The 27,521-nt window shown below is 43.1% G+C and overlaps 1 protein-coding gene across 1 annotated transcript in view; it reads left to right on the top strand.

Moving 5' to 3' along the window:
• Nucleotides 1-27,521, top strand: part of FNDC3B (fibronectin type III domain containing 3B) — a 237,014-nt gene that overhangs the window by 27,511 nt on the left and 181,982 nt on the right. The window contains exons 2-3 of the mRNA XM_068145019.1: nt 16,827-16,965; nt 27,229-27,304. Of these exons, the coding sequence (XP_068001120.1) occupies nt 16,855-16,965; nt 27,229-27,304 (187 nt within the window). The 5' untranslated portion in view covers nt 16,827-16,854. The remainder of the gene's footprint in view (nt 1-16,826; nt 16,966-27,228; nt 27,305-27,521) is intronic.

The following is a 27,521-nucleotide window of genomic DNA, read 5'->3' on the forward strand; positions in this document are numbered from 1 at the left end:
GAAAAGACCTTCGAGATCATCAAGTCCAACCTATCATCCAACACCATCCAATCAACTAAACCATGGCACCAAGTGCCTCATCCAGTCACTTCTTAAACACTTCCAGTGATGGTGACTCCACCACCTCCCTGGGCAGCACATTCCAAAGGCCAATCACTCTTTCTGCGAAGAGTTTCCTCCTAACATCCAGCCTAAACCTCTCCTGGCGCAGCTTGAGACTGTGTCCTCTTGTTCTGGTGCTGGTTGCCTGGGAGAAGAGACCAACCCCCACCTGGCTACAACCTCCCTTCAGGTAGTTGTAGACAGCAATAGGTCTCCCCTGAGCCTCCTCTTCTCCAGGCTAAGCAACCCCAGCTCCCTAAAAGGACATAAATTTAGTATAACATTCTTTGCTCCATCAGGACTTCTGTGAGTTTCTCTTGTGATAAGCAAATGAGGCGAATGCTCAGGAAAAGCTGAAGGCTGTCAGGACATATGGTGGTGAAGTGCGTTACATTTACACAATCACAGAACTGATAGGGGTGGGAAGGGAATTTTGGAGATCATTGGATCTAAACCCCCTGTCAGAGCAGGCTGGCCTAGAGCAGGTTGCACAGGACTTAAGCAAGACTGTAGAAAACATTCAGGAAGAGTGAGGCTTTCTTGTAGGCTCATTTTTCTTGCTTGAATTCCGTCAACTTCAGTTTTGAGGAGAATTTTCTTACATTTGAAGGACTTGTTCTCATCTGTTTATTTGATTTTTTTTTTAATGAACTGTTTATTATTTGTACTTCCTCCCCAATCCTCCAAACCTGTTTTTATAAGGCCATTTTCCTCAACCCCCAAATGCTAACCAAGTCAAAGTTCATGTCTTGAAACTCAGGATTGCATATTTCAGGAGGCAAAGTTAGTTTTATGTTGTGGGTTTTGGTTTTTTTTTGTTTCCCCTCTGACTTTCCAAAATACTTTAGTTTTTTAATTATAAATGACACATTTTGGGGAGAATATGTTGGGTTTTTCTTAATACTTTTTTTCCAGCTGAAATCCTGTGAATGGTTGTTGCTTGGAGATTTATCACTGTCAAAATGATCTTGTTTAAAAGGACCCGAAGGTAAACTCGGCTTCATTAGTGATGATTTTACTCTTACGTGCTTTTTGGTAGGCCACTCCTAGGTTTGTGCAGTGGATCTATCTCATGTTCCTAAGTGGCAAACTCATTGTATATCCCAACCTGAGAAACAGGAGTAGTTCACCTTCTGGAAATCAGTGGAGCAGAGAAAGAAAAGAGGTGTTTTGGACAGGATCTTTGTACAGGCTTCTGGTGGCATAGCTCTGGTGCTGGATGGGGAAGAGAGATCATCCCACTGCGTGGCTCCAGTGGCTTCCACCTGCCTTTGCTCAGCCCTCACAAATTCTGTCCCTGTTTGTCATGGCATTGTGTTGGTAGAGGTGTTAAACACTCCCGGAACAAACACTCAGTGAATGACTTTTGGTAGTGTTTGGGGCTGGAAGGGCTCTCAGCGTGGGGTTTGACAGCAGCATGCTTTCAGCAACAGCTGGGCCAGGAAGTTTATTGTTCCCTGCTGTTTTGCTGGAATAGTATGGTGCATCCATGGGGCTGGGGATGCTGCCACAGAGTCAGGGAGAGGGAAGGATGTACTTAGGTGTTTCACTTACCGAGCAGAGAGAAAAATGTGTTTATCTCCTTATATTGGGAGCTTTTGTTCTCTTGATCAAAATCCCCCTAATGTTCAGTAAGACCAACCTTCTCGTGGTTCCCCTGTATGGAGTACAACTTCTTGCTGTGCACTTCTTAAATGTATTTGAATATTGACTCTAGAATCTTGCACCTCTGAAGTTTAGTATGTGGCTATGGAGATGGACTTGCTCAAGTGTAGTGAGGGAAAACGAAATTGGAGTTGTGTGCTGCGTGAGCTCGGAAGTTGGTTTGTGTCCTGCTTCTTGTCCACTTCAGTTTTTTGCATGACTACAAGTGTGTCATTTAAAGGATGTGGAAAGCTAACTCAAGCTTCAAGGCATTAATTGACTTGATTGGAGCTGTGTGTGGTTGTATAAACAGGGAGACACAAACATGACCATCCCCTTTTTTCATTGAATAATAGGTTTGCGTTAAAAGGTTATTGCAGTTAGGAAGGAAAATTTGCCCTCCTTTACCTAGCCCAACTTCTGGTTCTTACTTATTGTCTTATATATTTACCTCTTGACTCTCCCAAAAGAACTGTCTGTGCTTTCTTTGAGGCCCTTTCATTATTTTTATCTTTAAAATATATCCTCTCCAGAGTTGTGTGAGCTTCTTGGTGCCTGAAGGCTTGTCTCCAACCTGCAGCAGTGTTGCCCCCTTGCTCTGCAGACCTCCGCTCAGTCTCAAAACACCTGAGCTGACTTCTTGTCAAGGTTCATTTGGAATGGGAGCCTGCAGATCAGTGCTTACTGGTTTAGCACGAATGTAGTCTGTGTAGGCTTGGGTGTAGCTACATCTTCCAAGTTTCTAGGAAAGAGGAAACTCTGGATATCCATCTGCAGACCTAGTGTAAGAACACTTACAGAATCACAGAATGGTTTGGGTTGGAAGTGACCTCCAAAAGTCACCTACTCCAGCTCCCCTGCAATGAGTAGGGACATCCTCCATGTACTAGATCAGGTTGCCCAGAGCCCTGTTGAGCCTGACTTTGAATATCTCAACCACCTCCCTGGGCAACCCATTCCAGTGTTCCACCACACTCATGGTAAAGGGCTTCCTCCTAATAGCCAACCTAAATCTACTCTTCTTCAATTTAAAACAGGGTTGGAGTTTGGGTTTTGTGTAGTGGGTTTTTTCCTGCCCCGTCCCCCATCCCCCCCCTTTTTTTCCCCCCTCTCTTTTCCTTAATTTTCTGTCTTATTTTCCTACCCTTTAGCCTAAGCTCCAAGTAATGGCAAACTGCTGTAATGTTTTGGAGCTCAAAGCAATAGTGTAGGGTGTCTTGGCTGGTATTTTGAAATTAAAAAGCCCCAAAGAGCCAGAAACAAGAGGTCACCTTTAGATTCACCTTTTTTGGGCTTATTCCTGAAGGAATAACCTGGCTATCAATGTGCTGTCAATTGGAAGATGTGTGCTCCTTGTTCTAGGACTTAAGAGAATTCTCATTAATCTTAAGAAATTTTTCATTAGGTGAAAAGTAACTAGTGTAAGATGTGTTAATAACCTTTTGGTATACCTATTAGCTCTTCATATTCTGCTAACACTGAAGGCTGTAGCATCATAGTCAATAGGTGAAATATTAGGAAACTTTAATTAACAAAGGCTTATAATTTAGTAATGAGTAACTCTATAACTAGGAGTTGGAAGACTTGGGCTGTTGCCTTTTGACTGCAGATCACCAGGGCAGGTGGAGGGCATCTGTCATCCCAGCCCTGTAGCTCTTTCCACCAGCACTGCTGAGTTTGGTGTAATTTTGGGGTTTTCAGTGATGTTGCTTTTTCCCAATTCATAATGCAAGTTGTCCAGTACTTCATTATATTTCTCATTATCAAAGAACAATATGAACTTATTAAGAATGTCTTTCAGCCTTCCACTGACTGTGTGAACTGACAGAGTGGGAATTAACTCAGAAGGGTGAGGATTCAGAATTCAATTTGATACAGACAACCTGAGTGCTGTATCAACAGAAGTTCATTTCTCCTCTGGTCTGTGTTGCAAACTGTGCCTTATTTCAGACAGATGACAACCCCCAAAGCATTTCCTTTTTAAAGAGTTTAATAGATAACTTGATCCTTATAGCTGCATCAGTTGGCATATTCAGCAAGAGAAAGATTGTGCATTTTCTGCATGGCTAAATGGAGATCCTGTGTCTCCTCACCTTAAAGAAAGTGAACCCTTCTAGTTCTCTGCATTTAAACATTTGATGGTTTTGATTCTTGATGCTTCATTACTATTGGAGATAAAAACCTGGAGTGGGAAAGGTTCCTTTCTTGTGAGGTGCTGGATTCCAAAATTACTCAACTGAAAATGGGAATAATGATTTGATAATTTTATGTGTGGTTTCTTTTTTGTTGCTGGGTTTTGGGCTCTTCTAATACCAACTCTTGTCTACTTCAAGAGAAAACTTCCTGGGTAGCGTAGTATCTTCATTTACATCAAGCAATTTAGAAAAGTAATTTTTAAAAATTGCAAGTGTTACTCTATCCTCTGTGAAAGTGAGGGATGGTGAAACAAATAACTTTTTCTCCTGATACTGAAGTTGCTAGGGGACTGAGGTTTGGATGGTGCCTTTTGGATTGGTTTCTGTTAATTGTGCAGTTTAGCGCATAGATCCTCTAACCATGATGATGATAATGGATGCATAGAATCATAGAATTGTTAGGGTTGGAAGGGACCTCAAGGATCATATAGTTCCAACCCCCCTGCCATGGGCAGGGACACCTCACACTAGATCAGGTTGCTCCGAGCCACATCCAGCCTGGCCTTAAAAATCTCCAGGGACAGAACTTCTACCACCTCTTTGAGCAACTCCTTCCAGTGGGAAGTTGCCTACCACCCTCATGGGGAAGAACTTCTTCCTAACATCCAATCTGAATCTACCCATTTCTAAGTTGTTTTTTTCCATTCCCCCTAGTCTTATCATTACCTGACATCCTAAAAAGTCCCTCCCCAGCTTTCTTGTAGCCCCCTTCAGATACTGGAAGGCCGCTATTAGGTCTCCTTGGAGCTGCCTTTTCTCCAAACTGCACAGCCCCAATTCCCTCAGTCTGTCCTCATAGGAGAGGTGCTCCATCCCTCTAAGTTCAGCTTTCCTTCTCCATGAGAAACGTCTCCAGCAGCCATGCAGAGGTGCTCGCTTGCAGTGGGCGCTGTGTGTGAATGCCTGTTCCTGCATCCCGGGGCTGAATGGGAGATCGCTCTGAAGCGGTTTCCCACAATAACACAATGAGTCGCTTTGTCAGCGCAGCGGCAGCCCGGAGTCAGGTTAGCGATGAATGGCGACAACAGAAAAGTTTGCCTTGTACAAAGGTGTGCTGAAACCTCCTTGTAAATGGAATTTGGTATGCGTGCTTTTCAACTGCTGCAGATTGATATGATAGATACCTTTCTTTTCCCCCCCTTCTGTTTTTTTTCTTTTCTTTCCTCTCTATAGTTTATTTAGTGGTTAAAAAACCCCACCCCGTTGATTTCAGTAGATTCTCCACGGCACAGGAACTCTGGAGGAGATAACCAAGGTCTTTGTGATATTATTGCAGGGAGATGGTTATTTGAGAGAGCAGAGCTGAAGGGGAGGGGATTTATCGCCACATGCTATGCTTATCAGCCTCGAACTGTGATTAATACTTTGGCTACTAAATGGAGGAAGAAAGCAAACAGATGAAGCATACATCTTATCTGACTTGCACCTTTGTGCAAGAACGTCTTCTCATAGAGGTTTTGCTTGTGTCCCAGAGCATGTGCACAGGGTCACAGCCCTGAGCTGGAGGAGTTCAGTACTTACAGACTGCTAATAAAAGTATTAAGAGTGCATAAATCATAGAATCATGGAATGATTTGGGTTGGAAGGGACTTTAAAGGCCATCTAATCCAACCCCCCTGCAGTAAGCAGGAGCATCTTCATCTGGATCAGGTTGCTCAGAGCCATGTCCAACCTACCCTTTTTTCCAGGAATGGGGCATCTACCACCTCTCTGGGTAACCTGTGCTAGAGTTTGACTAACCCCAGTGTGAAAACAAAAAAGAATCTCTTCCTTTAAATATCTGCAGGATTTAGGCCCAACTTGTAGACAGGTGTGGGTATGGATTGGAGGAATTTGTGCCTCCTCAAGAAGATAGTTGGAATAACAATGTTTCCTTGAAACACTGTTTAAGTTTACTGGAGGTCTTTTTGTGACATTAATTTAACTTACAATTTGCTGTTGTCAGAAGCAAAATAGAGTGTAGATAAGCTGAAAAGGATTATCATTTAATTAGGAAACATGCAATGTTGTCTCTGTTGTACAAAATATGTCTGCTGTTAGGGGCCAGTTTGTGCTGGGGGATGGAGAGCTACTGGGGCACTGCCATCCTACGCTCTTCACCTTGACGCATGGGGGAATGCAGCTGGAAGAGCTCTGTCTTCTTCTGACCAGTTAAAAGGAGGATATCCAGGAAAGCAGAGTCTTGTCCTGTTTGGTGTGGCTTGTGGTCGGTCTCCTAGAAAAGCACAGTGATGCTGAGTGCAGTCTAGAGTGTATTGTACAGCTGCTGATTGATTACCCCCCAGAGCTTTCCTTCTCAAATGTTTCTCGTAGGGTGGACAAGCAGGAGCAAATTAGTTCAAAATGTTGATTACTGCTTGTGTTTTTGGAATTGCAGAAATTGATTTCCCTTAAAACCCCTTAATTTTTGAAGTAGTTGCTATTTAAAGCAAGTTGTACCAAAGAAAAATATTATAGTCAGATGACTTCTTAAATGCAAAATGACGAAGAACGAAATGAAAAACATAAGGAAGCAACAATAAAAAAAATAAGAGGGGTTAAAATATTGGCCACTGTTGTGTGGGAAGAGTTAACCTCAGCCTACTGCTGCTTGGAAGAAGTGGGGTGAAATAATGTGGGAATTAGGTGCCTGAAAAACTCCTCTACTTTTGCAACTGTATCCTTTGTGAGTCCCCTTTATCTGATGTGAGTAATATGGAGGGAGGTGGGGAAGGTAAGGTGTGAAGATGTGGAAGAAGGGAAGGAATATAAGGAGCAAAACCAACTAACTTCATCTTCATGTGTGAAGATCAGGCACAGAAAAGCCCAAATGGTGAGGGTGAGTTGTATGCAAGTTTTCTCTGTGCAGCTTGCTCTTACTCAGCATCAAGGCTGTAACTGCGCTGTGTTTGCCTGGTTTAGAATTGATCGCGAGCCGCAGAGGAGTTTGCTGCTGTAATGCTATTTGCAAAAGTGAGAACTCTGTGGAGTCCTTGGATTAGCTCATCTGCCTGTGGCTTTCTGCTCAGCCATAGCTAATAGGGGCCTAATAAAAATTTTTGGAGATCAGTTTCACTTCTGGTGTATTTTATTCCCTTAAATCTTGTGCCATTACGTTCTCACCCGAACACGACTGCCTTCGGGGCACGCGTGCGGTGGTGGGAGGAGGGCGGTCTGGCTTCTCCTGGGCAAGTTTTCACAAGATTCCTCTCTGGAAAATCAGGGGGGGGAAAAAAATACCAAACAACTTAGTGGCATTTTCTTTGGTAAAAGACTCCTTTGTGCACCAGCTTGCTGTCTTCTGGTGTTTCATCAGAGCTATTATATGCTGATTAGTTGTACTTGCCTTGTGAAATAAGACACTCCTGTGTGATGCCATTTGACCTGATCTCCCTGTTCCTGATGCTTGGATCTGGTACTTGTTTGAAGTTATTTAGTTATCCAGTTATTCCATTTTATCCCAAGGCTGAGCTAGGGATGATTTTTTTTTTTTTTTTTCCTTTTCCATAATTGGTCTGTGCCTAAATTACAAACATTTCCTATGAGAGGTATGCAGATGGTTGTATTGCAGAATTGCTCTTTAAAATAATAGAGTTTCCAGCCTTGAAAACTTGAGGTCAAATTTCAGTTGTAAATAAATACAAACTGCTGAAAATCATCGTCATATTGTTACCCATTGGATAAGCTGCCTTAATAATCTCACACCAGCTGGGGGGGGAAAACACCATTAACTTTTCTGATCCCCCTATAGAACTGACATGCTAATGTAATATGAGCATTGAAATGTGTTATTTGAAACAAAAATCAACTTGGAGGGGAATAAAACCCCTGATTAATTCCAGTGGTTAAGTTTGGAAAGGATGTATATGCTTTTCAGCTTGCTGGAGATAGGCTCCAGCTACTGGTGGCTTTGTTGCCTGTGAAATGGCACAGAGAGCAAGCAGCAGGCATTTTACTACCTCTTCATAAAACGCTAGCGAGCTTTGTAGGTGTGCATGCATTCCCTCTAATCTATTCTCCTTTTTTCCTAATGGATTATTAAAATTGTCTGTATTCCTGCAAAAGTGTTGGGGAGAAGCCTGTCTGTGTGGATGCTTTCCGATTAATCTGCTGTGTTTGCAATTAAGCAGGGGAGGAATGCTTTCAGGTTTCAGTCGCTCTTCAGACGGATGTGATTTAACTAAACTAATGAACACACATCAGACAAGACAAATTCCAGACTGTTTGTGCCTTGACCAACCATCTGTGTGCATACCTCCAGGTACTGCTCATGTCTCAAGAGGCTTTTCTACATGAACAATTATTACCACTCCTTTTTGAATTCAAGTGGCAAGCCATGGCAAGAGTCTCTTGAAAGCAGCTATATTTACTGCTCAGCTTTACAGTGAAAATATAATTGGGCTGTATGTGTTTTAATTAATCTTAAATTTCAACGTGTGCTGTATAAAATGCACCAGGAAAACAGGGCTGTGTCTATGCTCTTTCATCTCTTGCATGCAAACACCAGCATCAAAAGTAGCTTGCAGAAGGAGCACTTCTTGTTTGGAGCCTTTCCTAGTGGTCATATACTCCTTCGAAATTCTTTGTGTCCGTGTGTGTAGAAAGAGGTCTGGGGTGGGGGGTGGGAGGTAGTGTATACCTATTCTGTTTGTATAGATGACCACATTTTTTTCCTAGTTATTTTTATTTCTAATTATTTTTTAGTTTGTTCAAAATACCTCTTGAGAAAGCACCCATTTCTTCAGCTGTGTAACGAGCAGCAGTGATGTGATTTGCCGTACCAGACTTGAATATTGTTCTTCAATTTCACATACAAATTCTTGGAAAATAGGAAATGGTCCCAAGAAAATATATATATATATTTTTTTTTTTTTTTTTTTTTTTAATGGGAGGAGAATAACATGTGCTGCAGGTAATGGCTGCTGCAATTGCATTTCACTGTTTTTCTTTCCAAAGTGAGATTTCTTCTGGAAACATCTGAGTCTTCCCTGGTTTGGGGGCCTGTGTTTCTAAAGCCAGGTTTGACTTCTCAGTGGTATGAAATGGGACTCCTAACATGAGCCTGTGATTCCATTTATATTTTTTTTTTTTTTAACCATGACAAAACCATTTAAAGCAATTCCTAGTTCCTCTTGACCCAGTTATAACAACACAAGCATTTGAGGGTCAGTATATTGCAGTGGATGGGGGAGCCCGTCTGTGTTCAGACTAACAGTGACGGTGATGGTGGAGGGCTTGGACTGGTTGTGTTCTTAGGATGTGGTTTGGAGACTGCAGATCAGATATCACAAATGCTTTCCTTCCGTGGTCAGAGACCTACCAGTTTCTGAATGTCCTCTCTGCAGAATCAGGACAAGCCAGGGAAAATGGCTGGTGGAGGGGGCAGGAACAGTCACCTTTGAAGTGAGTGCTGATCGTTACATCAGTTACATCATCCAAAGGCTTTGACTTTTGATGGGACACCTAAACTGGCTTTTCCTATCCTTGTAAACTAAGGAAGATTCTGATGGGTTAGATTTCTCTGGCTACTGCATCAGTCTGAAGGGGACCTGCAGGAAGGCTGGGGAAGGAGTGTTTAGAAGGGCTTGTAGTGATAAGATGAGGGGCAATGGTTAGAAACTGCAGCAGGGGAGATTGTGGTTGGACATTCAAGATCAGACTCGATATGGCCCTGGGTGGTCAGATCTAGTTGGAGGTGTCCCTGCTGACTGCACAGGGGTTGGACAAGATGATCTGTGAGGGTCCCTTTCAACCCAATGCAGTCTGCGAATCTGTGAACTGGTGTGCAAGAGGAGATCAGCTATTACATGCAGAATGGTATTAGAGGGGCTCATATAATACACAAATAGATGTATAAAAATAATGGTAGAAAGGAGCTCCTGTGAGACTGTATAACCTGACATGTTATTAGAAGAAAGTATAATATATTCCTCTGCCACAAGTCTCTCTTTTTTTTTCTTTCCAGTCTCAATGGGGATGTGTTTTATGATTTTGAAGAATTAGTGAGGAAAAAAAGTCCCTAATTCATTAAAAAACTCAAGAGTATGCTGGATAATGGATCCTGCCATCTTTGAGGCCACTCTCAGCCCCTGAGTTGTCTTCACAAGGAATGTTTTATTGGCATACATGCCAACATAATGTAATTTCAGGGGTTTGTTATAAAGGCAGGGTAGCTTATGGTTACTCATCATGACAATCAGATATGTATCTAACATTTAGGATGGGAAGCTTGAGCACCAGTGCAGTTCTGGCTTTCTGGTGGCTGCCATTGCTGAGGAGCATTAGAGCTATCAGAATGCCGTTTGAATGAGACAATCTATTCCTCAATGATGGGACTGTTGTCACAGCTGGTTCAGGAAATGACTGAGCCATGGACAAACTGCCCTTCAAGCTTGAGGAGAAATCTTGTGGAAAATCTAAGGAGTCTTTGTTTTCTTGTTTATTAATTAATTGTTAATTTATTAATCTTGTTTATTAATGTGTGTGTGCATGCACCACCTATCTGTGAACTTCATCATCTTGAAAATGTAAGGAGCATTTTTAGGCTGGATATAGATAATTCTTCCTTCTAAAGTTTTATACTGTGTGTCTGTTTCTAATCTGTGGTAACAATAGGACTGAAGGTGGTGGAGCTTCTGACTCTTTCTGCAATATGTTCTTTTCTAATCAGACAGAATAACCCCGAGTAAGCGCTGCACGAGTGCAAATGTGGATTTTTGTGGCGTGTTAAATAAAGCAGGATACGTGTCTCTATCAGAAAGCTGTCTGTCATCTGTGGAGTACAAATTTTGTAATTCCAGATGATCCTGATAAAAAAGCAGAACACTTTGTTCCGCAGCTTTTAATGGTCTGCTGAAGGGAAATAAAAATTAAGCCTTTGCAGAGAGTGGTCACAGGACTGAATATGCAGAACTCTTCTTGCTTCTGCCAGGTTCTCTGAATTTGTCTGCCATAGCTGGAAGAGACTTTTCAGCTTTGTAAATTGCTGAAGGTGGAAAAGAACACAACAAGAAAAATGTTCTTGGCTTACAGCTCCATCAATAACATGGATAAAACCTTCTAGGAAAAGTAGGACTTGGGTATCTTGGTGTGGCTCACACTGCTTTTGGAATTTCAGGAGAACTCTGATGTAACCTGTTGGGTCATATTAGTTAACCATACATGGACATTGTTTTCTAGATAGTTACATTTTTTTCTTCTGTGTCTTTTAATTTTCCCTATAGGGCCATGTGCAACTAATTTTTATATATTACTAAGTCATATGTTACTAATTCACATACTGAATTCATTTAAGGAAAGAGAATCATCTCGGTGATCAGTAGAAGTCTACGGTACCAAACCAAACATCAGATTTGTAATAGTAACTTACAAACCTCAACAGATTGGTTTGGGGAGAGAAATGTTAAGCTTGGATGGTTGGTTGTTCTTCTTTGCTCTACAGCAGGTTGGGAAGCTGTAATTTCCCATATTTGCCTGGAGTTAGGCAGGGAGATGCAGCCTCTTGCTCCGTGTTGGCGTTGCTGTGCCTCATCCCAGCCAAACCTAGGGAATGTAGACGCACAGGAAATAGCTTTTTTAAATTTAGGTATGGGCAGCTTTCTAGACAAAACCCCAAATTTGAGTTAGTACCTGAAAAACAAAAAAAAAAAAAAGCAAGCTGTGGGTTAGTATTTGGCAGCTCACATTTTAGCTAAGGAAGAGTTCTCATATCCTGAAATGTGCCTCTTTTGGGTCCTTGTCTGGTGTTTTCTTCCAGTGATACTCCTGAATTCACAGAAAAAAAGAAAAAGAGGGTTGTGTGCAGACCTCACCTTTTTTGTATTAATCAAGGGAGGTAGGGGGAGTGCCAGGTTTTAGGAAGGGTGTGAGTGCATGGTGAATAAATCTGTTTTATGTAGGATGGATGAGCAAATAAGCTAAAAGAGTGCATGACGCCTTTTCCTAAGGTTTTGGCTTTGGTGTGAAGTCTGCCAGGGTCATGTAGATATTTTAACCCCGTCTTGACTAATTCTGCATGAAGTAGAATAAAATGGAATAAACCAGACTGGAAAAGACCTTCGAGATCATTGTGTCCAAACTATCATCCAACACTATCTAATCAACTAAACCATGGCACCAAGCACCCCATCAAGTCTCCTCCTAAACACCTCCAGTGATGGTGACTCCACCACCTCCCTGGGCAGCCCATTCCAATGGCCAATCACTCTCTATGAAGAATTTCTTCCTAACATCCAGCCTATTACCTAATACCTAACACCTCATGACAACTAAACCATGGCTCCAAGTGCCACCTCCAATCCTTTTTTGAACACCTCCAGGGACAGGGACGCCACTACCTCCCTGGGCAGCACATTCCAATGGCCAATTACTCTTTCTGCGAAGAACTTTCTCCTCACCTCCAGCCTAAATCTCCCCTGGCACAGCTTGAGACTGTGTTCTCTTGTTCTGGTGCTGATTGCCTGGAAGAAAAGACCAACCCCTACTTGTCTACAACCTCCTTCCAGGTAGTTGTAGAGAGCAATAAGGTCTGCCCTGAGCCTCCTCTTCTCTAGGCTAAGCAACCCCAGCTCCCTCAGCCTCTCCTCATAGGGCTTGTGTTCCAAACCCCTCACCGTCTATGTGAAGTACTACCTGTGGCCAGCAGCTTTGTGCAGCCAGGATTGTTGCTGCTGTTACCTCTGGAAGGTTGTACCAGACCTGACAAATGAAGGAAACCCATTTCACTTTTTCCTCTTATTATCTTTTTTTTTTTCCCCCCTTTAAAGTGAGGCAAGTGTAGACATGGCTGTAGTGACAAACCATTAATAAAGCAAAAGGAATGCAGCTGTAAAGCTTTAAATAATGACATGTAGCAAATAAATGTTGACACATTGGTTGTTGTGCCTGGAATGGAAGTATTACTAGGAAAATATGTAGCTTCAAGCTACAGTCTGGCATTTCTTTTTCCTTAAGAAAACAGTGTGATGCTCAAGCTCCGTTAAAGCTGGGCCTGTCAGATTCACAGAATCTCAGAATGTTAGAGGTTGCAAGATCATCCAATCTAACTCCCCTGTCAGAGCAGGGTCACCTGGAGTAGGTCACACAGGAACAAATCCAGGTGAGTTTTGAATTTTTCCTGAGAAGGAGACTCCACAACCTCTCTGGGCAGCCCGTTCTAGTGTTCTGTCACTCACAGTGAAAATGTTTTTCCTTATGTTCACATGGAACCTTCTGTGCTCCAGCTTGCACTCGTTGCTTCTTGTCCTGTCATTGGACATCACTGAGCAGAGCCTGGCTCTGTCCTCCTGACACTGCCCTTCGCACTTGCCTTCAAACATGAGTGTGGTCACTCCTCAGTCTCCTCTTCTCCAAGCTAAAGAGACCCAGCTCCCTTAGCCTTTCCTCATAAGGGAGATGTTCCACTTCTTTCATCATCTTTGTGACTCTATGCTGGAGTCATTCATGTAGTTCCCTGAGGTCCTTTTTGAATGGAGGGCCCCAGAACTGCCCACAGTATTTCAGGTGGCCTCACCAGGGCAGAGTAGAGGGGGAGGAGAGCCTCTTTTGACCACAGCCCTTCTAATACACCCCAGGATACCACTGGCCTTCTTGGCCACAAGGGCACATCCTGGCTCGTGGTCATCCTTCTGTCCAGCAGGTCCTTTTCCCTAGAGCTGCTCTTCAACCTGTACTGATCTATGGGGCTATACATTCCCAGAGGCAAGACTCTACACGTGTATTTTATTCAATTTCTCCCTACCCATCTCTCTAGCCTGTCCAGGTCTGGCTGAATGGCAGCTCAGCCTTCAGGTGTGTCTCAGTTTTATCATCCGCAAACTTTCTGACAGTGCCCTTTGTGCCCTCATCCAGGTTGTTGATGAATATATTGAATAGTGCTGGCTCCAGTACCAACCCCTGAGGGACTCCACTAGATACAGGTCTCCAATTAGACTCTGTCCTGTTGACCACAACTCTTTGACGACTTGTGGAGTAGATGAATGTGTCATTTGTTTGGAGGAGGAGGGATACTGTTTTACATGGGGGTTAAACAGTTCCTATGAACATTGTCTTTAGTCTTTATGTATCTGTGTAAAACTGCACACACACACACACAAACTATAGATACATAACTACATGTATAACCACTGTAATTTGGGATAAAACTGACCATTGGCTAAGCCAGCCTGTTTCCATTGACAGCTGCTGACTCCAATGTTCTCACTGGTGTTCAGTATTAGGCTTTTAAAGTCCTTTTCTTAATCCCAAGCGTTTGAGGAATGGTTTAAAACCTCACGTGTTATCTTCTTCCTCATAATTTAAAACAAACCCTCTAATCTCATTGCCCCGTTCGTTCCCCTCCATCCCCAAAATCCAGCACCTGTGAGTATTGGCGGTGGTCTTGGATCTTTCTCAGAATTAAAGCCTGAGACTCTGAAGCAATAAAGAGCAAAAGGTTTTGGAAGAAATTCCAACTATTGCAAAACTTCAGGGGGGAAATGTGTTGAGCAAAGCTTCCGGGCTGTCGGATAGATTTGTGTAGCCTGTGTAATGGCTGGGTCAGAGGTTTGAGTGCCTGAGCTGGGGAGGCTTTGGTCACTGATAGACCCGTGCCAGATCAGAGAGCTTGATCCTGTGGGCTGCAGAAGTGTTTGGCAGTGTCTTTACTCCTTTGCACTGCAGGACAGATTATTCAGAGTAGTGGTGACAGCAGGACTAAAACACTGCCAGACTCTGGGACAAATCAGTTGATGCAGGCTGGTGATGGACTTGAAACCTGGCTGTGGTCATACCATCCCCTTGACAACTGTCTCAAGCTTTTTGACGACTTCTGTCCCATAACTAAGTTGCAAATACAAGGAAGGATTTCATTTAAAGGTGGATGAAAATAGATTGCCTCTGTTTATGTCTGAGTGAAGTGATGATTAGAAAAGTGGTGTTTTCACACGGGTAAGATGATTGGAAAGAGCTGTGAGAGTTGTGCTAAATTTGGTATCGAGTTTAATTAAAATGCTGGTCTTGAGGTGTATGGCTGGAGGTGACAAGGCTAAGTTTGCACATCATCTGAAAAACAAATGCACTTTTATTCTTCCGGTGCTGCGTAGATGTGAAGGGGGCCTGTGTGCTAGGAATGAGAGGATTGATCTGATTGAGTCTGTGTGGGCACTGCTGTCACTCTTAAATCACACAAGTGGTCCTCTTCAGGAGCTGGAGTACCACCTCCTGCTCATGCTGATATTTCTGATTACTGGATTGCAGCAGGCTCCGTAAGAAGTTCTTGAAAGTGAAGAGAGTGTATTTCAACTGAACTATTGCTTTAGTTATTTAACTGATAAAAACAATTCTAATTGTAAAGCCTAGCAGAACCTGGGGCAGAGCAGGTACGACATACGAGGGTGGTGGCTTTGCCGCGTGCAGCATTTGTGGAACTGCATGCTCCAGCCCTGGTGAGGTTGGCTCAGCCCTTTGTCTCCTCTGAGGTAGATGAATTCTACTCCCAGTTTATAGCTCTGTAGTCAAGTGCTCCATGCCAATACCAGGTTCTCTACCACTTCCCTTGTGAGCTCTTGTTGCCCTTTGCTGAAAAATCCCCTCTGTGCTCTGGTCTTGTGCCAGCTGATTGCTTGGCTGGTACCTGTGTTGCAGGACAGTTTTTTTTTTTCCTGGCTTGAGTTTGTGATGTATATGAAATTATTCAGGAGGACTTTGGGTTTCTGTGACATGAGAGATGCTAAGGAAGCTACCTGATCAGCACCAGACCTGTAAGGTTGCTCTGCTTCTTTTGTAGAAGTCTAGACAAGCTGTGTGATTAGGTCTTCCATCTTAATCACCAAAGGACTGGATTATTTATTCCCCAATAAAACAGTATGATGGAACCTTTTTATGTTGAATTAAGTCCTGTTTTTACAAAGCAATCTCCCCATGGTTTTAGTGATGCTTACATATCACACCAATTAGCTCCTCAAAAGGAGGGTGGTGTGCTAAAGTGTTATGTGATTCTTTACAAATCCGTAAGTCAGGTCATCTTCTGTTGTCCTCGATACAGCAACTGTTCAGAGCATGGGGATGTACTGTCCCTCCTGCTCCAGCAGAAAGTGTGCTTGTTTGGATCATGATTAAGTGGAAGTCAGGTGCCTGCTCTTAGTGTTCTAGGTGGCAGTTCACACAGTTTACAGGGCCCTAGAAAGTAAAGAAAGGTGTTTGGCTTTGAACAGTGGCTATTGAGTGGAACTGAGGTATCTTCTTGATAACACAAATTATGTGATTCCAACAGCTTCCTGTGGCAGCAAGCAGGATGCTAATTTTTAGGAACAGAGCAAATCTCCCTCTGAGTATCTTGGAGCTTGCCTGTTGCAGTGGTGTTATGAGAGCTGGGGGATTGTAATCCTGGGAAAGATTGGGAATCTGACTTGTTGATTTTTTGGAAGTCTTGTATGGAAACTTGATTTTCCTTGTGCTATATAGAATCACAGCATGTTAAGGGGTTGGAAGGAGCCTCTTGAGATTGTAAAGTCCAACCCCCATGCCCAAACAGGATCATCTAGAGTAGGTAACACAAGAGTGCATCCAGGTGGGTTTTGGATGTCTTCAAAGAAGGAGATTCCATAACTTCTCTGGGCAGCCTGTGTGAGTGCTCTGTCACTCTTAACATAAAGAAGCATCTTGTCATGTTGAGGTGGAACCTCTTGTGTTCTGGCTCATACTTGTTGTTCCGTGTCCTATCACTGGGCACTACTGAAGAGGGATCTCATCTCTTGATCTAACAGCTAAAACCTCGGCTGGGGGCCTCAAACTCCCCTGTGCTTTACGTTACAGAAGCAGGTCTCCTGCTTAGGTTGCTACCTTAACGGCAAAATCCACGTGGATGGTAGCGACCTTCGAAGGCACGGCTGTGTTTTCCAGGGTCTTTAACTGATGCTTCTTTTGCAGGAAGCCCGTTGAGGAAAATTCTCCATGAATGTACGTCACAATGATGATGACCGACCAAATCCCGCTGGAGCTGCCGCCGTTGCTGAACGGGGAGGTAGCCATGATGCCGCACATCGTCAATGGCGATGGATCGCAGCAGGTCAGTCAGCTTTGCCCTGGGTGGCTGTTTTGAATCAGAATGTTTTGGGACCACCAAGGCATTTTGAAGCAGGTTTTCCCTAGTGTTAGGGAGGAGAGAGTATTTCCTGGAAGGCAGAAATCTTCCCTTGCATTGGAAGGACGTTAAAAGCAATGCTTTAAGGGTACTATTAAATTTATTGTGATGATTTACATGTGTGGTCGTTGAAGTTAAAGCAGTGGGATTGAGCTGACAGCTGTAAATGCTGAGTGTGTGAGGGCTTTGCAGAAGGTTGGTATCATGATTTACCTGTGCTACCTGTTACTCAGACATCTTACTAGTATCTGTGATGAGATTTTTAAGAACTTAAAAACAAAGCTGGGGTTGTAAAGGAATGGAGAATTTTGAAGAGCCCTGTCTGATATCCTTTGCTTACCTGAGTGTGCTGCTCCCTGCAGTCCTATGTGTTACCCTGTCCTACAATCTAAGAAGCAGAAGTGACTTTTGTGTGGGCTTTTAAAAGAAGGCAAGTTTACAGTTGCCTTCATATTTTCTAGGACATATTCCCTAATAGAATAGGTGGAATGAGTATGAGATTCTAGTGATGCCTTCATGTCAGGATACAGCCTGGAGGGTCAAGCTGATGGTGGGTAGGTTCCCAAACCTGTCATCTTGGATTTATGTTTGTCTTTGTAGGACATCTGTCATAGAAATTGTTCTGTGCTACTCAGTTTGATTCTCTCCTAATTTGAGCTGTTTCAGCAAAGTATTTTAACCAAGGTAGAAGAAATAAGCTTCATGAATCAATACAAAATGCCGTTCTGTTAGTTCTTGATCCCTTGATCATATGTTCCTCCCTCCAAGCTGTGTTTTGAGCTACACCAACCTTGAGAGGACGAATAATTTCTACTTTCCCTGTGAGTTTCTAAGCTTTCTGCTTACCTGGGTTCTTAATACAATACAGATTTTCATTACTGTGATCATATGTTTTTCAAAGTAATTTCTGCACAGTGTACTTCAGCTTGGGATAAAAAAAAGGGCCAAGAAAGCTTTTAATGGCCCTATTTACCAAATCCAATATTCATATACTTAAGTGAAGGCACAGTCTTACTGATACTGGATAGGGTAATTGTTCCTGAAGCATGGTTTCCTCTTTGCCGGAAACCATTTCTCAGGTTAGACTGCCCAACGGGTCCTTCAGTGTTACAGAAAGAATAGATGAAGTGTTCTGAGCCTTCCTTTGAGATGGGGCTCAAAGTCAGTCTTTGAATTTCCCCATCAGTGATGATTCATGCTTCCACTGCCTTTCAATGAGCTTCTTTGTCATCTAATGTTCTGGAGTAGAAAGGATGCCTGATGTACTTCTTGCTTGCACTCTGCTATGCAAATATGACTTAGCTGAACAGTTCTGGGCCAGGTTCCTTTGCTGGGTGATGCTTGTGGACCTCACCACCTTATCTCTTGAAGTACTTTTTTTGACCTCTGGTCTGGATGTGCCCTTACATGTTGCAAAGGTTAGCCATCTTTATGCTTTGTATCTGCGCCCAGTTCAGGCATCCATAGGAAGGATGCAGAGCTGCTAGAACGAGTCCAGAGGAGGGCCACAAAGATGATCCAAGGGCTGAAAAACTTCTGCTGGGTAGACTGAGGGAGCTGGGGTTGTTCAGCCTAGAGAAGAGAAGACTCTGGGGAGCCTTATGTCTGCCTTCCAATTTCTGAAGGGGTCCTACAGAAAGGCTGCAGATCATAAGGGTGTCTAGCAATAGGACAAGGGGGGATGGTTTCAAGCTGAGGGAGAGTAGGTTTAGACTGAATCTTAGGAAGAAGTTCTTCAGTGTGAGGGTGGTGAAACTCTGGAATAGGCTGCCCAGGCAGGTTGTGGATGCCAGGTTGGATGAGGCCTTGAGCAGCTGAGTCTAGTTGAGAGGCATCCCTGCCCATGGTGGGAAGGTTGGAGTAGATGATCTCTTAAGGTCCCTTCCAACCTATACCATTCTATGATTTATCATTTTCATCCTATTCCTGAAGCTTTAGTTAATGCCTTTGCTTTTTCAAAGTACAATTCTAAAATGGAATGACATTGGAATAGATGTTTTATTTGATCTCTGCATACAGAAGCAGCAAATGGACCACACAAATTGTTCTTAATGTGATTTGTTATCTAATGTAGAAACAAATGTTATGTGTTGTTGAAAGAGATTGATCTTAATTACTTGTAAGGCAGGAACAGCTTTCAGATTCCACTCAGGTAAGAATGACTGCCTTAAAGATGGTTTATATCAGTCCGTAAATAGGTGCTAGTTTTATAAGGACATGTGCTTTTTCAGGGTGTAATTCCAGCCTTGGTGGGAAGCTGGCAGGAGGAAAGCATTGCAGCTGAGCTGGTGGGACACAAGGTGCATGGAATTTTCTAGACTGCAGCAAGGCCAGCACACTGATCAGTGCTCTTCTGATGAGATGCTCTGGGTACACTTGTTGTTGCTCACCCTTATGTGTGACACCTCATCCATGCCAGCATGGTAAAGCTGTGCCATAACCTGTACTTGGAAATGCTGAGCTTCAGAGAAGAGGTAGTGATAGGACTAGGGGGAATAGAATGAAGCTGGAGGTGGGGAGATTCAGGCTAGATGTGAGGAGGAAGTTCTTCACCATGAGAGTGGTGAAGCAATGGTATGGGTTGTCCAGGGAGGTGGTTGAGGCCCCGTCCCTGGAGGTGTTTGAGACCTGGCTGGATGAGGCTCTGGCCAGGCTGATCTAGTGTGGGGTGTCCCTGCTCATGGCAGGGGGGTTGGAACTAGATGATCCTTGTGGTCCCTTCCAACCCTGACTGATACTATGATACTGTGATAAGAGACCCCTTCTTATCTGTGTAGGAGAGAGGAGTAAAAAACCTTAGCTTTACCAGCAGCAGATGGAGAGCCATGCAAAAGGCAATTCTGCCAGCAGACAGACAGAAAATTGCAAACAGGCAATTGTACTATAAGGCAATTGCAGAGGAACATTCAGTTGTTCTATCTTCCTGGGGATAAGCTCTGTAGAGCTGTACGGGGCAGAGCTAGGAATGTCTCTGCCTGCTTGATGATAATCTCTTCCCTAGACTACCCCAAATGACATTTCTAGCACTGGCTTTTGGGTTGGTTTTTTTTTTTTTTCTTTAAAGTTTCCCACACTTAATTTCCACTAGTGCTGACTGTATTTAATGCTTTCGTGCCCTTTCCAGAGCTGCTGCTTACCCTGTTTCTGCTTCTAATCCACTTGTAACTCCTGTGGGGATTCAAGGAGCAATAATTAACCTTTTGGTCCAAGAATTTCAATGGTTTCCTGTAGGTACTCCACTTCAAGCTCTCAAAAGCTTGCAGTAGAAAGTGGAGGGGCAGCCAGCTGTGCCACAGCATGGCTGTTTAGAATGCTGAGTGATTTTAGTTTGGGAGGTTTTTATTTTGGCTTGGTTCAGTCTCTGCACCTGCAGTGATGTAGCAAGTTTTCTGCTTGCCTGCTCTTTGAAAAGGTGTGTTTACTGAACCCTGGTGGGTTTTTCCACTACTTGGCTTGAGCCCAGGCACTGCAGGTAGTGCTGTGTGTGGCTGTTTTTGTCTTTTTGGGTCTCACACTTTGAATAGGGGAGAGGAGAGTACATCTGAATGAGGAACAAGCTTTTGGTACTTTCCTGTAGCACAAGACGACTGTACAGCTTGGAAGAGCTTGGAAGCATTTAGCTGAGTTTTATGCTGTACCTGAGCAGCTGAGCTGAGGGAATAAACTTTGTGCCAAAATTTGGAGTTAGTTCTTCATATTTCCTTGAGGTTTGGTGTTTGGTTTTGGTATTTTTGGTATATACTTCCAGAAATGGACAGGGGAGGCTTATATCAAGTAGAAAAAGATTTACGACTGGTACATATCAAAGCTACCTGAAGAAGCATCAGTCCATGATAATGACTATTGGATAAAGGATGATGAAATTTCTCTCTTTTTAAATCTATTCAGTCTGGAAAAGATAAGGCTCTGAGGAGACCTAATTGTGGCCTTCTGGTATCTGAAGGGGGCCTACAAGAAAGCTGGGGAGGGAATTTTAGGGTGTCAGGGAGTGATAGGACTAAGGAAAATGGAAAAAAACCCCAAACCAACACTAGAAATGGGTAGATTCAGATTGAGTGTTAGGAAGAAGTTTTTCACCATGAGGATGGTGAGACACTGGAACAGGCTGCCTAGGGAGGTGGTAGAAGCCCCATCCCTGGAGGTTTTTAGGGCCAGGCTGGATGTGGCTCTGAACAACCTGATGTAGTGTGAGGGGTCCCTGGCCCTGGCAGAGGGGCTGGAACTGGATGATCCTTGAGGTCCCTTCCAACCCTAACAATTCTATTATTCAATTTTAAGGCAGATGCAGTACTCTTAGACATTTAGACTAGAACAGATGGCAGATGAGTAGCATTAGCAAAGTTAACCCATGGGTGGTGTTTGCTCTCTAGGAAGTCTCTGGAATGAACTTCTCTGAAGGCATTTTAGGCAAAGGATGTTGGTGGCCAAACTCCTGAGGCTGTTTTCTCAAAGATGTTTCTTTGTGAATCCAGTGAAACACAGAATCTGCCAAAACTCCATGAATCCTGAAATCTCTTGCTTGTCAGAGCAATTGGTTACAGAGCTATAGTGACTTCTTTTTTAACTGCTTGTCTGGAGTTTGTGTGATGAATGAGAAGGTGCAGGATCTCTCACTTGTGGGCTTCGCTAGCCATAGTGTTCATCGTAAATTGACAGAATTGCTTTGTGCCTTTATTTTTCTGTCCCATGAGAAGAGGATATTTAAGCCCAGAATGCTATTATCAAAGTATTAATTGTTAAAATCCACTGTTTATTGGGTGATGTGTAGCATGTTCCTTGATTTCTCTTACTGAAGAGAGGCTGATGGCAGATAAACACTTGCTGCTCCTGTGTGGCTGATGAGGGATGCGTTTCTGGAAGGAATATTGCCCAAAGAATGGTGTGAACTCTTTGGCCCTTTATGCAGGAGGGAGCTGGAAGTTGAGTAGAGTCTGGAAATTCCTCAGGCTCTGGGGCAGAGTCCTTTAAAATAGAATGGAGGCTGAACCCAAATGATTATTCTGTGCTTTGGGATTTTGTTGATATATTTGGTTTGGTTTGTAGGTGCCTTTTTTTTTCAACAGGTGCAATATATTCCAAAAGTTGCTCACTGTAGAGGTTATGAATAAAGTAAATTTCAATAATGTAAAGCATTTGTGGGAAACCTGTGACTGGGTGAAACATGTATAAAAAGGGAAGGCAAAATTTGCCACGCTGGAAAACACTCAAGGCAGGATTTTAACAAGCCAAAGCAGTGCAAGAGGCTGGCTGACCTTAGGAAGGAAAAGGTCCTCATAAAGTGGAAACACTTTGAAGCAAGGATTGGGTTGTATTGCATCACAGAATGTTAGGGGCTGGAAGGGACCTTGAAAGACCATCCAATCCAACCCCCCTGCCAGAGCAGGAGCACCTCAAGCAGATCACACAGGAACACATCTGGGTGAGTTTTGAATATCTCCGGAGAGGGAGACTCCACAACCCTCCTGGGCAGCCTGGTCCCAGGATGCAGGTGAGTATCTTCCTACTTGCTGCTGCGCCTGTGCTCCCAGGGGATCTGCCGCAAAGCAGTTAGGAGACAATGGCCTATTTTGGATGTGGATTTTCTTCTTGTGTTTAAACACTTTCATAAGTAAATAGATACTATCCAAACCAGATAATAGCATGTGGCCTTGGTCCTTATCAAGGCACGTTTTCTGTCTTTGTATGAGACTGTTAGCTCCCAACATACATATTTTATATTCCTGAAGCAAGCTTTAAGTCTGTGCTAACCTTTGCTCTCAGGTCTGTTAGACTCTTTCCCTCCTCCCAGTAGTAGTGATTGTAGGAATGAAGTGGACACGAGTGACACGTGTTTGGCTCATCATGAAAACTTGAGAGCAATTACTGCCAAATTGGGTGTGTGTGTGTGTGATTATAAATATTTATAGTAACTATGCAACAGTAACATTAATCAGTCTTAGCAAACACGACTTTAAAACATAACAACATTCTTAAATACCAAAAGCAAAAGCTTTCTCTGTGGATGCAGCAGGTAAGGCTGGCCTTGAACACCGAGTGGAGTAAATTGCTGAAGCAAACATCTGAATACTTTAGAGGGAAAAGAAAAAGCCTTTGGAATTGTGCTGCTGACACCCTACTCCCAAAAAACTAGAGCTTGTGACACTTGAATGTGAGGAGGCCAAGGAACTGAAGCTGGGCTGAAATGTCCTTGGACGTTGGACCACACCCTCGTGCTGCTGCTGCTCAGCAGCATGGGCTCACAGTGGCTTTTCATGCCTGTTGTTGCTATCTCAAATGTGTGTGCTTGGGATGATGAATATTGAAAGAGACACAGGGCAATTACAGATTGTCTCTGTTTGTTTTCATGAAAACAAAGACGTTATCTTTAGAGGGTTTTTATTGCTTTCCTCAGATTTTTAATTAAAAGCTCCAGCAACAAGGCATTCTGATGAACATCCATTGTGTGGAAAGGAAACAGCAAAGCTGCATTTGCAGACTGTAGAGTATGGTTTTGTTGTTTTGTTGGATGTGGAGAAAACCAAGTCTTTGAAGTAGTTTGACATACTTAGTGTGTATAAACAAAAGAAGTCGCAGTGTGCCTCATTATTATTTGTCCCAGGCAGCTGGGGTGGGGGGGCATTGGCTGGAAGATGCTCAGTATCTAACAGTCATTGTGCTCTGCATTTAATGGTTTGACCTCAACTCCGTGGCTTGTTAGAGCTTTGCAGCTCTCTGCCAAAGCAGAGAGGCTGGGGCTGCGTTGCTGGTAGGGATCAGCCTGCAGTGGTAGGCAAGCGAAGGTTTGTGCTTGAGGAGCATCCTCATTGCTGCTTCTGAGGCCACTTGAGGTACAAGTGCTCATGTGCCCACCATCCTCCCTGTGGATGCCTTTGCTCCTCTGTTGACCCACATCAGTCACACCTCAGTTCTTGATATAGCTGCTTTCCTCTAGCAACAGCCATAAGTGTTTTCTTCTGCTCCAAAGGTGATTAATTGGAGCATCAGTGGGTAAAAAAATGTCTTTTAATATCTTCAGAACTTAATTTTTTCCCCCCTTACGTTCTAAGAAGTGACAGCTACAGTACTTGATTCTCTTCTCAGGACTACACAGCCCTAAGTCTCTCAGTCTTTCTTCACAGGAGAGGTGTTCAAGTCTCCCAGTCATCCTTGTGGCTCTCTGTTGGACTCCCTCTATCAGATCCCCGTCGCTCTTGAACTGGGAAGCCCAAAACTCAACACAGTATTCCAGGTGGTGTCTCACACAATGGGGAATTTGGCTTTCTAACCAATCTACTACCATGTTTTCTGACAATAACTAGTGCTGAGGATTTGGTTTTTGTTTTAATAAGCATGAGATCTTTACTCTGGAGTCTGCCAATAAAGAAATATTGTCATATATGTAACACTTTAATTGAAGCTGCTCTGTGTAAGTCCCAGCCTCTCCCCATGGGCTCATGATGAGGGGACGAAGCTGTAATGGCTGCTGCCCTTCAGGAAACAAATTTGATGGAACAATTTGTTTGTGTTAACAAACTGCATAATTAGGTAAGGATAATGCTGCTTCGTTTTGGCCATGGTAAGCAGCAGCTGTTATTGGGGATATAATCTTTTTTTAATGTGGAAACCCAAGGAGCTATTTTCAAAGCACAGCTGCAGGCATGCTAATGCAGACACTTGGGCTGCTGATGGACCTTTAGCTGTGACTCTCTGCAAAGGAATTTGTAAATCATACCCTTCTGATAACTGGAGTAGACACGTGCCTTGTGTAGTAAGAGGAATCCCTCTCTCAAGGTCAGTCGTACGCCTGCCATTAAACTCAACTCCCTGCTTTAGGCAGAATATCAACCTTTCCATACAGGAGACATTGGTCCAGGGTATGCATTTCATTCATAGATGTGTAGATTGGTTTGGAAAGGACCTTAAAGGTCACCTAGTTTCAAATCTCCCACCATGGGCAGGGACACCTTCCACTAGGCCAGCTTGCTCAAGGCCTCATCAAACCTGGTTGTGAACACCTCCAGGGAAGAGACATCCGTGATCTCCCTGGGCGACCTGTTCTGGCATTGACTTCCTGCTTAGGGAAGAGTTGAACTTGCCATCTCTCTGTCCCACATTAAACATTCACCAGTGTTTTAGAGCCACATTTACTAGAGAAAAAAAATATATTTGAGATTACATCTTCCAAAAGCCCCCAGTCTAATTTTCCACTTGGTCCAGTTCCTCAAAATGGGCTTGGAAATCAAGTTCTTCCAGAGGTGTGATGTGTTAGGGCATCTGCTTTGTGTTAATCAGACATGTTAATAACTAACCAACTTTAGAGGTGTTAGTGTAGATGTATTATGCAAATGAGTGAGTGAAATATTTTTGTCATTCTTTTGCCTCTTGGTGTTTCTGGTCGTTTCTAATCTGAACAGCACTGCTCTTTGCTCTGTGCTTCTTTTGAGCTGATGCTTCTATCCCATTGTGGATAATCCATGCCTATTCATAACAAGAGAGCACTTAAATACTGTCACTTAAATGTTGATTGTTCTGAGATTAGGGATGGAATGGCTTTGTGCCTCTTATCTTTTCTGAACCGTTTATTGTGCTCTATATGCTGGATCAGTTCCACCCTGATTTGTGTTCCCTGAGAAATTATTGTTACAGACAAAATAATGGCTTTCATATGTCCTTTTTTTCCCTCCCCTCATTTCCAGCTTGTGCCTTAAAAACGTTTCTCTAGGATTACTGTAATTCAAAAGGTCATCTAGGTAATAATTATCGTATGCATTTAGCTTAAGGAGTTCAGAAACACAACATTAATTCAGATTCTGTCTTTCCAGAGTGAATGATTAAATTCTACATGCATGTGTCCCAGAATACAAAGAGCCAGAGCTATGTTTGGAGAGAGGTTTTTCACAAGAGGATTGAAAAAAACCTAATTTCTGTGTGTGCCTGTGGATTTTGTTTGCTGAGATCTGTTACATGTGGGTAACTACCTGGGAGGAGGTTGTAGACAGGTGAGGGTTGGTCTCTTCTCCCAGAGAACCAGCATCAGAACAAGAGGACACAGTCTCAAGCTGCTCCAGTGGAGGTTTAGGCTCAAGGAGAGGAGAAAGTTCCTCACAGAAAAAGTAGTTGGCCATTGGAATGTGCTGCCCAGGAAGGTGGTGGAGTCACTAGCCCTGGAGGTGTACAAGAGGGGATTGGACATGGCACTTGAAGCCATGGTTTAGTTAGTCATGAGGTGTTGGGTGATAGGTTGGACTTGATGATCTCTGAAGTCTTTTCCAACCTTACTGATTCTATGAAATTATTTATTTTTAAGATAGCTCAGGTCCCTTTTTCAATTTTATACCAAGATTAATTCAGATTTTGATTGAATTTATGACAAAGCCAAGTTAACAGTGTGCTTGAAGTGTACAAGTAGAAGTTTCCCAAGCAGCGAGAGCATGGGACAGGTGATCTCTAGTTCCTGGGGAGACTCCATTAAAGAAAGAAATCTCAATCATAAGTTTTAAAAGTATCCTTTTGCACATGTGAAATTAATGAAGATGAGCATGATGTACACTGAACTGGGAGGTGTTTTGGTGCTTCCTGGTCTTTGTGGCATTCCCACCATCTGCTGACTTCAGCAGTGGGGGAGATGGAGGTGATGCTTTAATTATTAAGAAAAAAATTAATTCAATTTGTTACTAAATGAGTAGTTTATTACTGGTTCTGTGTGTGCAGCTACTGAATTGTGTGTCTGTGGATTTTGTTTACTGAGATCTGTTACACGTAGGTAAACGATTTATTACTACGATGGCTCAAGTCCCTTTACACCTCAAGTTGAAATCTGGTATGGCTTGGTGCTGCCTTCTGCAATTTATCTGCTCTCTGTTCTCGTGTGCCAGTGGTCTAAAGATTTATGTCCTTTGCTATCAGCATCTAGCCAAGTTAAACACACTGTTAAGAGTTTGGTGGTGGAACCCAAAGCTATAATTTTTACCTGCACACAAGTAAGTTACATCTTTATTTCAGCTCTTAAAGTTTGGATGACCAGGTAGGCTTTAAATCTCTACTGCTTTGTGAACCCTGCTGGTACTCAAAGATACAGGATACCAGTCTGTTCCCTCCCTGCCTCACATTCCTTTGTTAGCTTGAGGAATACAGTAACACAGTAGATTGGTTGGGGAAAGTTAATTTTTGTAAGTTTACAGCGAGACAAATGTGTTCTTCTTTTGGCAGGTCTTTTTGGTTCAAGTTAATCCAGGTGAAACCTTCACAATAAGGGCTGAGGATGGAACCCTGCAGTGCATCCAAGGTAAGAGGATTCACTAACCTGTGGGGGAGTGTTGCTTGCATGATGGAAAACTTGTTCTCTCTAGTTCTTGAAATAGTGAGGCACTTAAGAATGAGAAGCTGCAGATGTGGCTGCTTTGTGTTATATGATTTTAATATCTTAGAATAAGTCATGAAATTCTTGCAAGCCCAGGAGATTTCTCTCTCTGTTCAGTCATTTATCTGGCTTTTTAATTTTA

Source organism: Melanerpes formicivorus, unplaced genomic scaffold (assembly GCF_026170545.1).
Source record: "Melanerpes formicivorus ecotype bairdi unplaced genomic scaffold, bMelFor1.0.p_v2 SCAF_12, whole genome shotgun sequence".
NCBI classification, from domain to species: domain Eukaryota; kingdom Metazoa; phylum Chordata; class Aves; order Piciformes; family Picidae; genus Melanerpes; species Melanerpes formicivorus.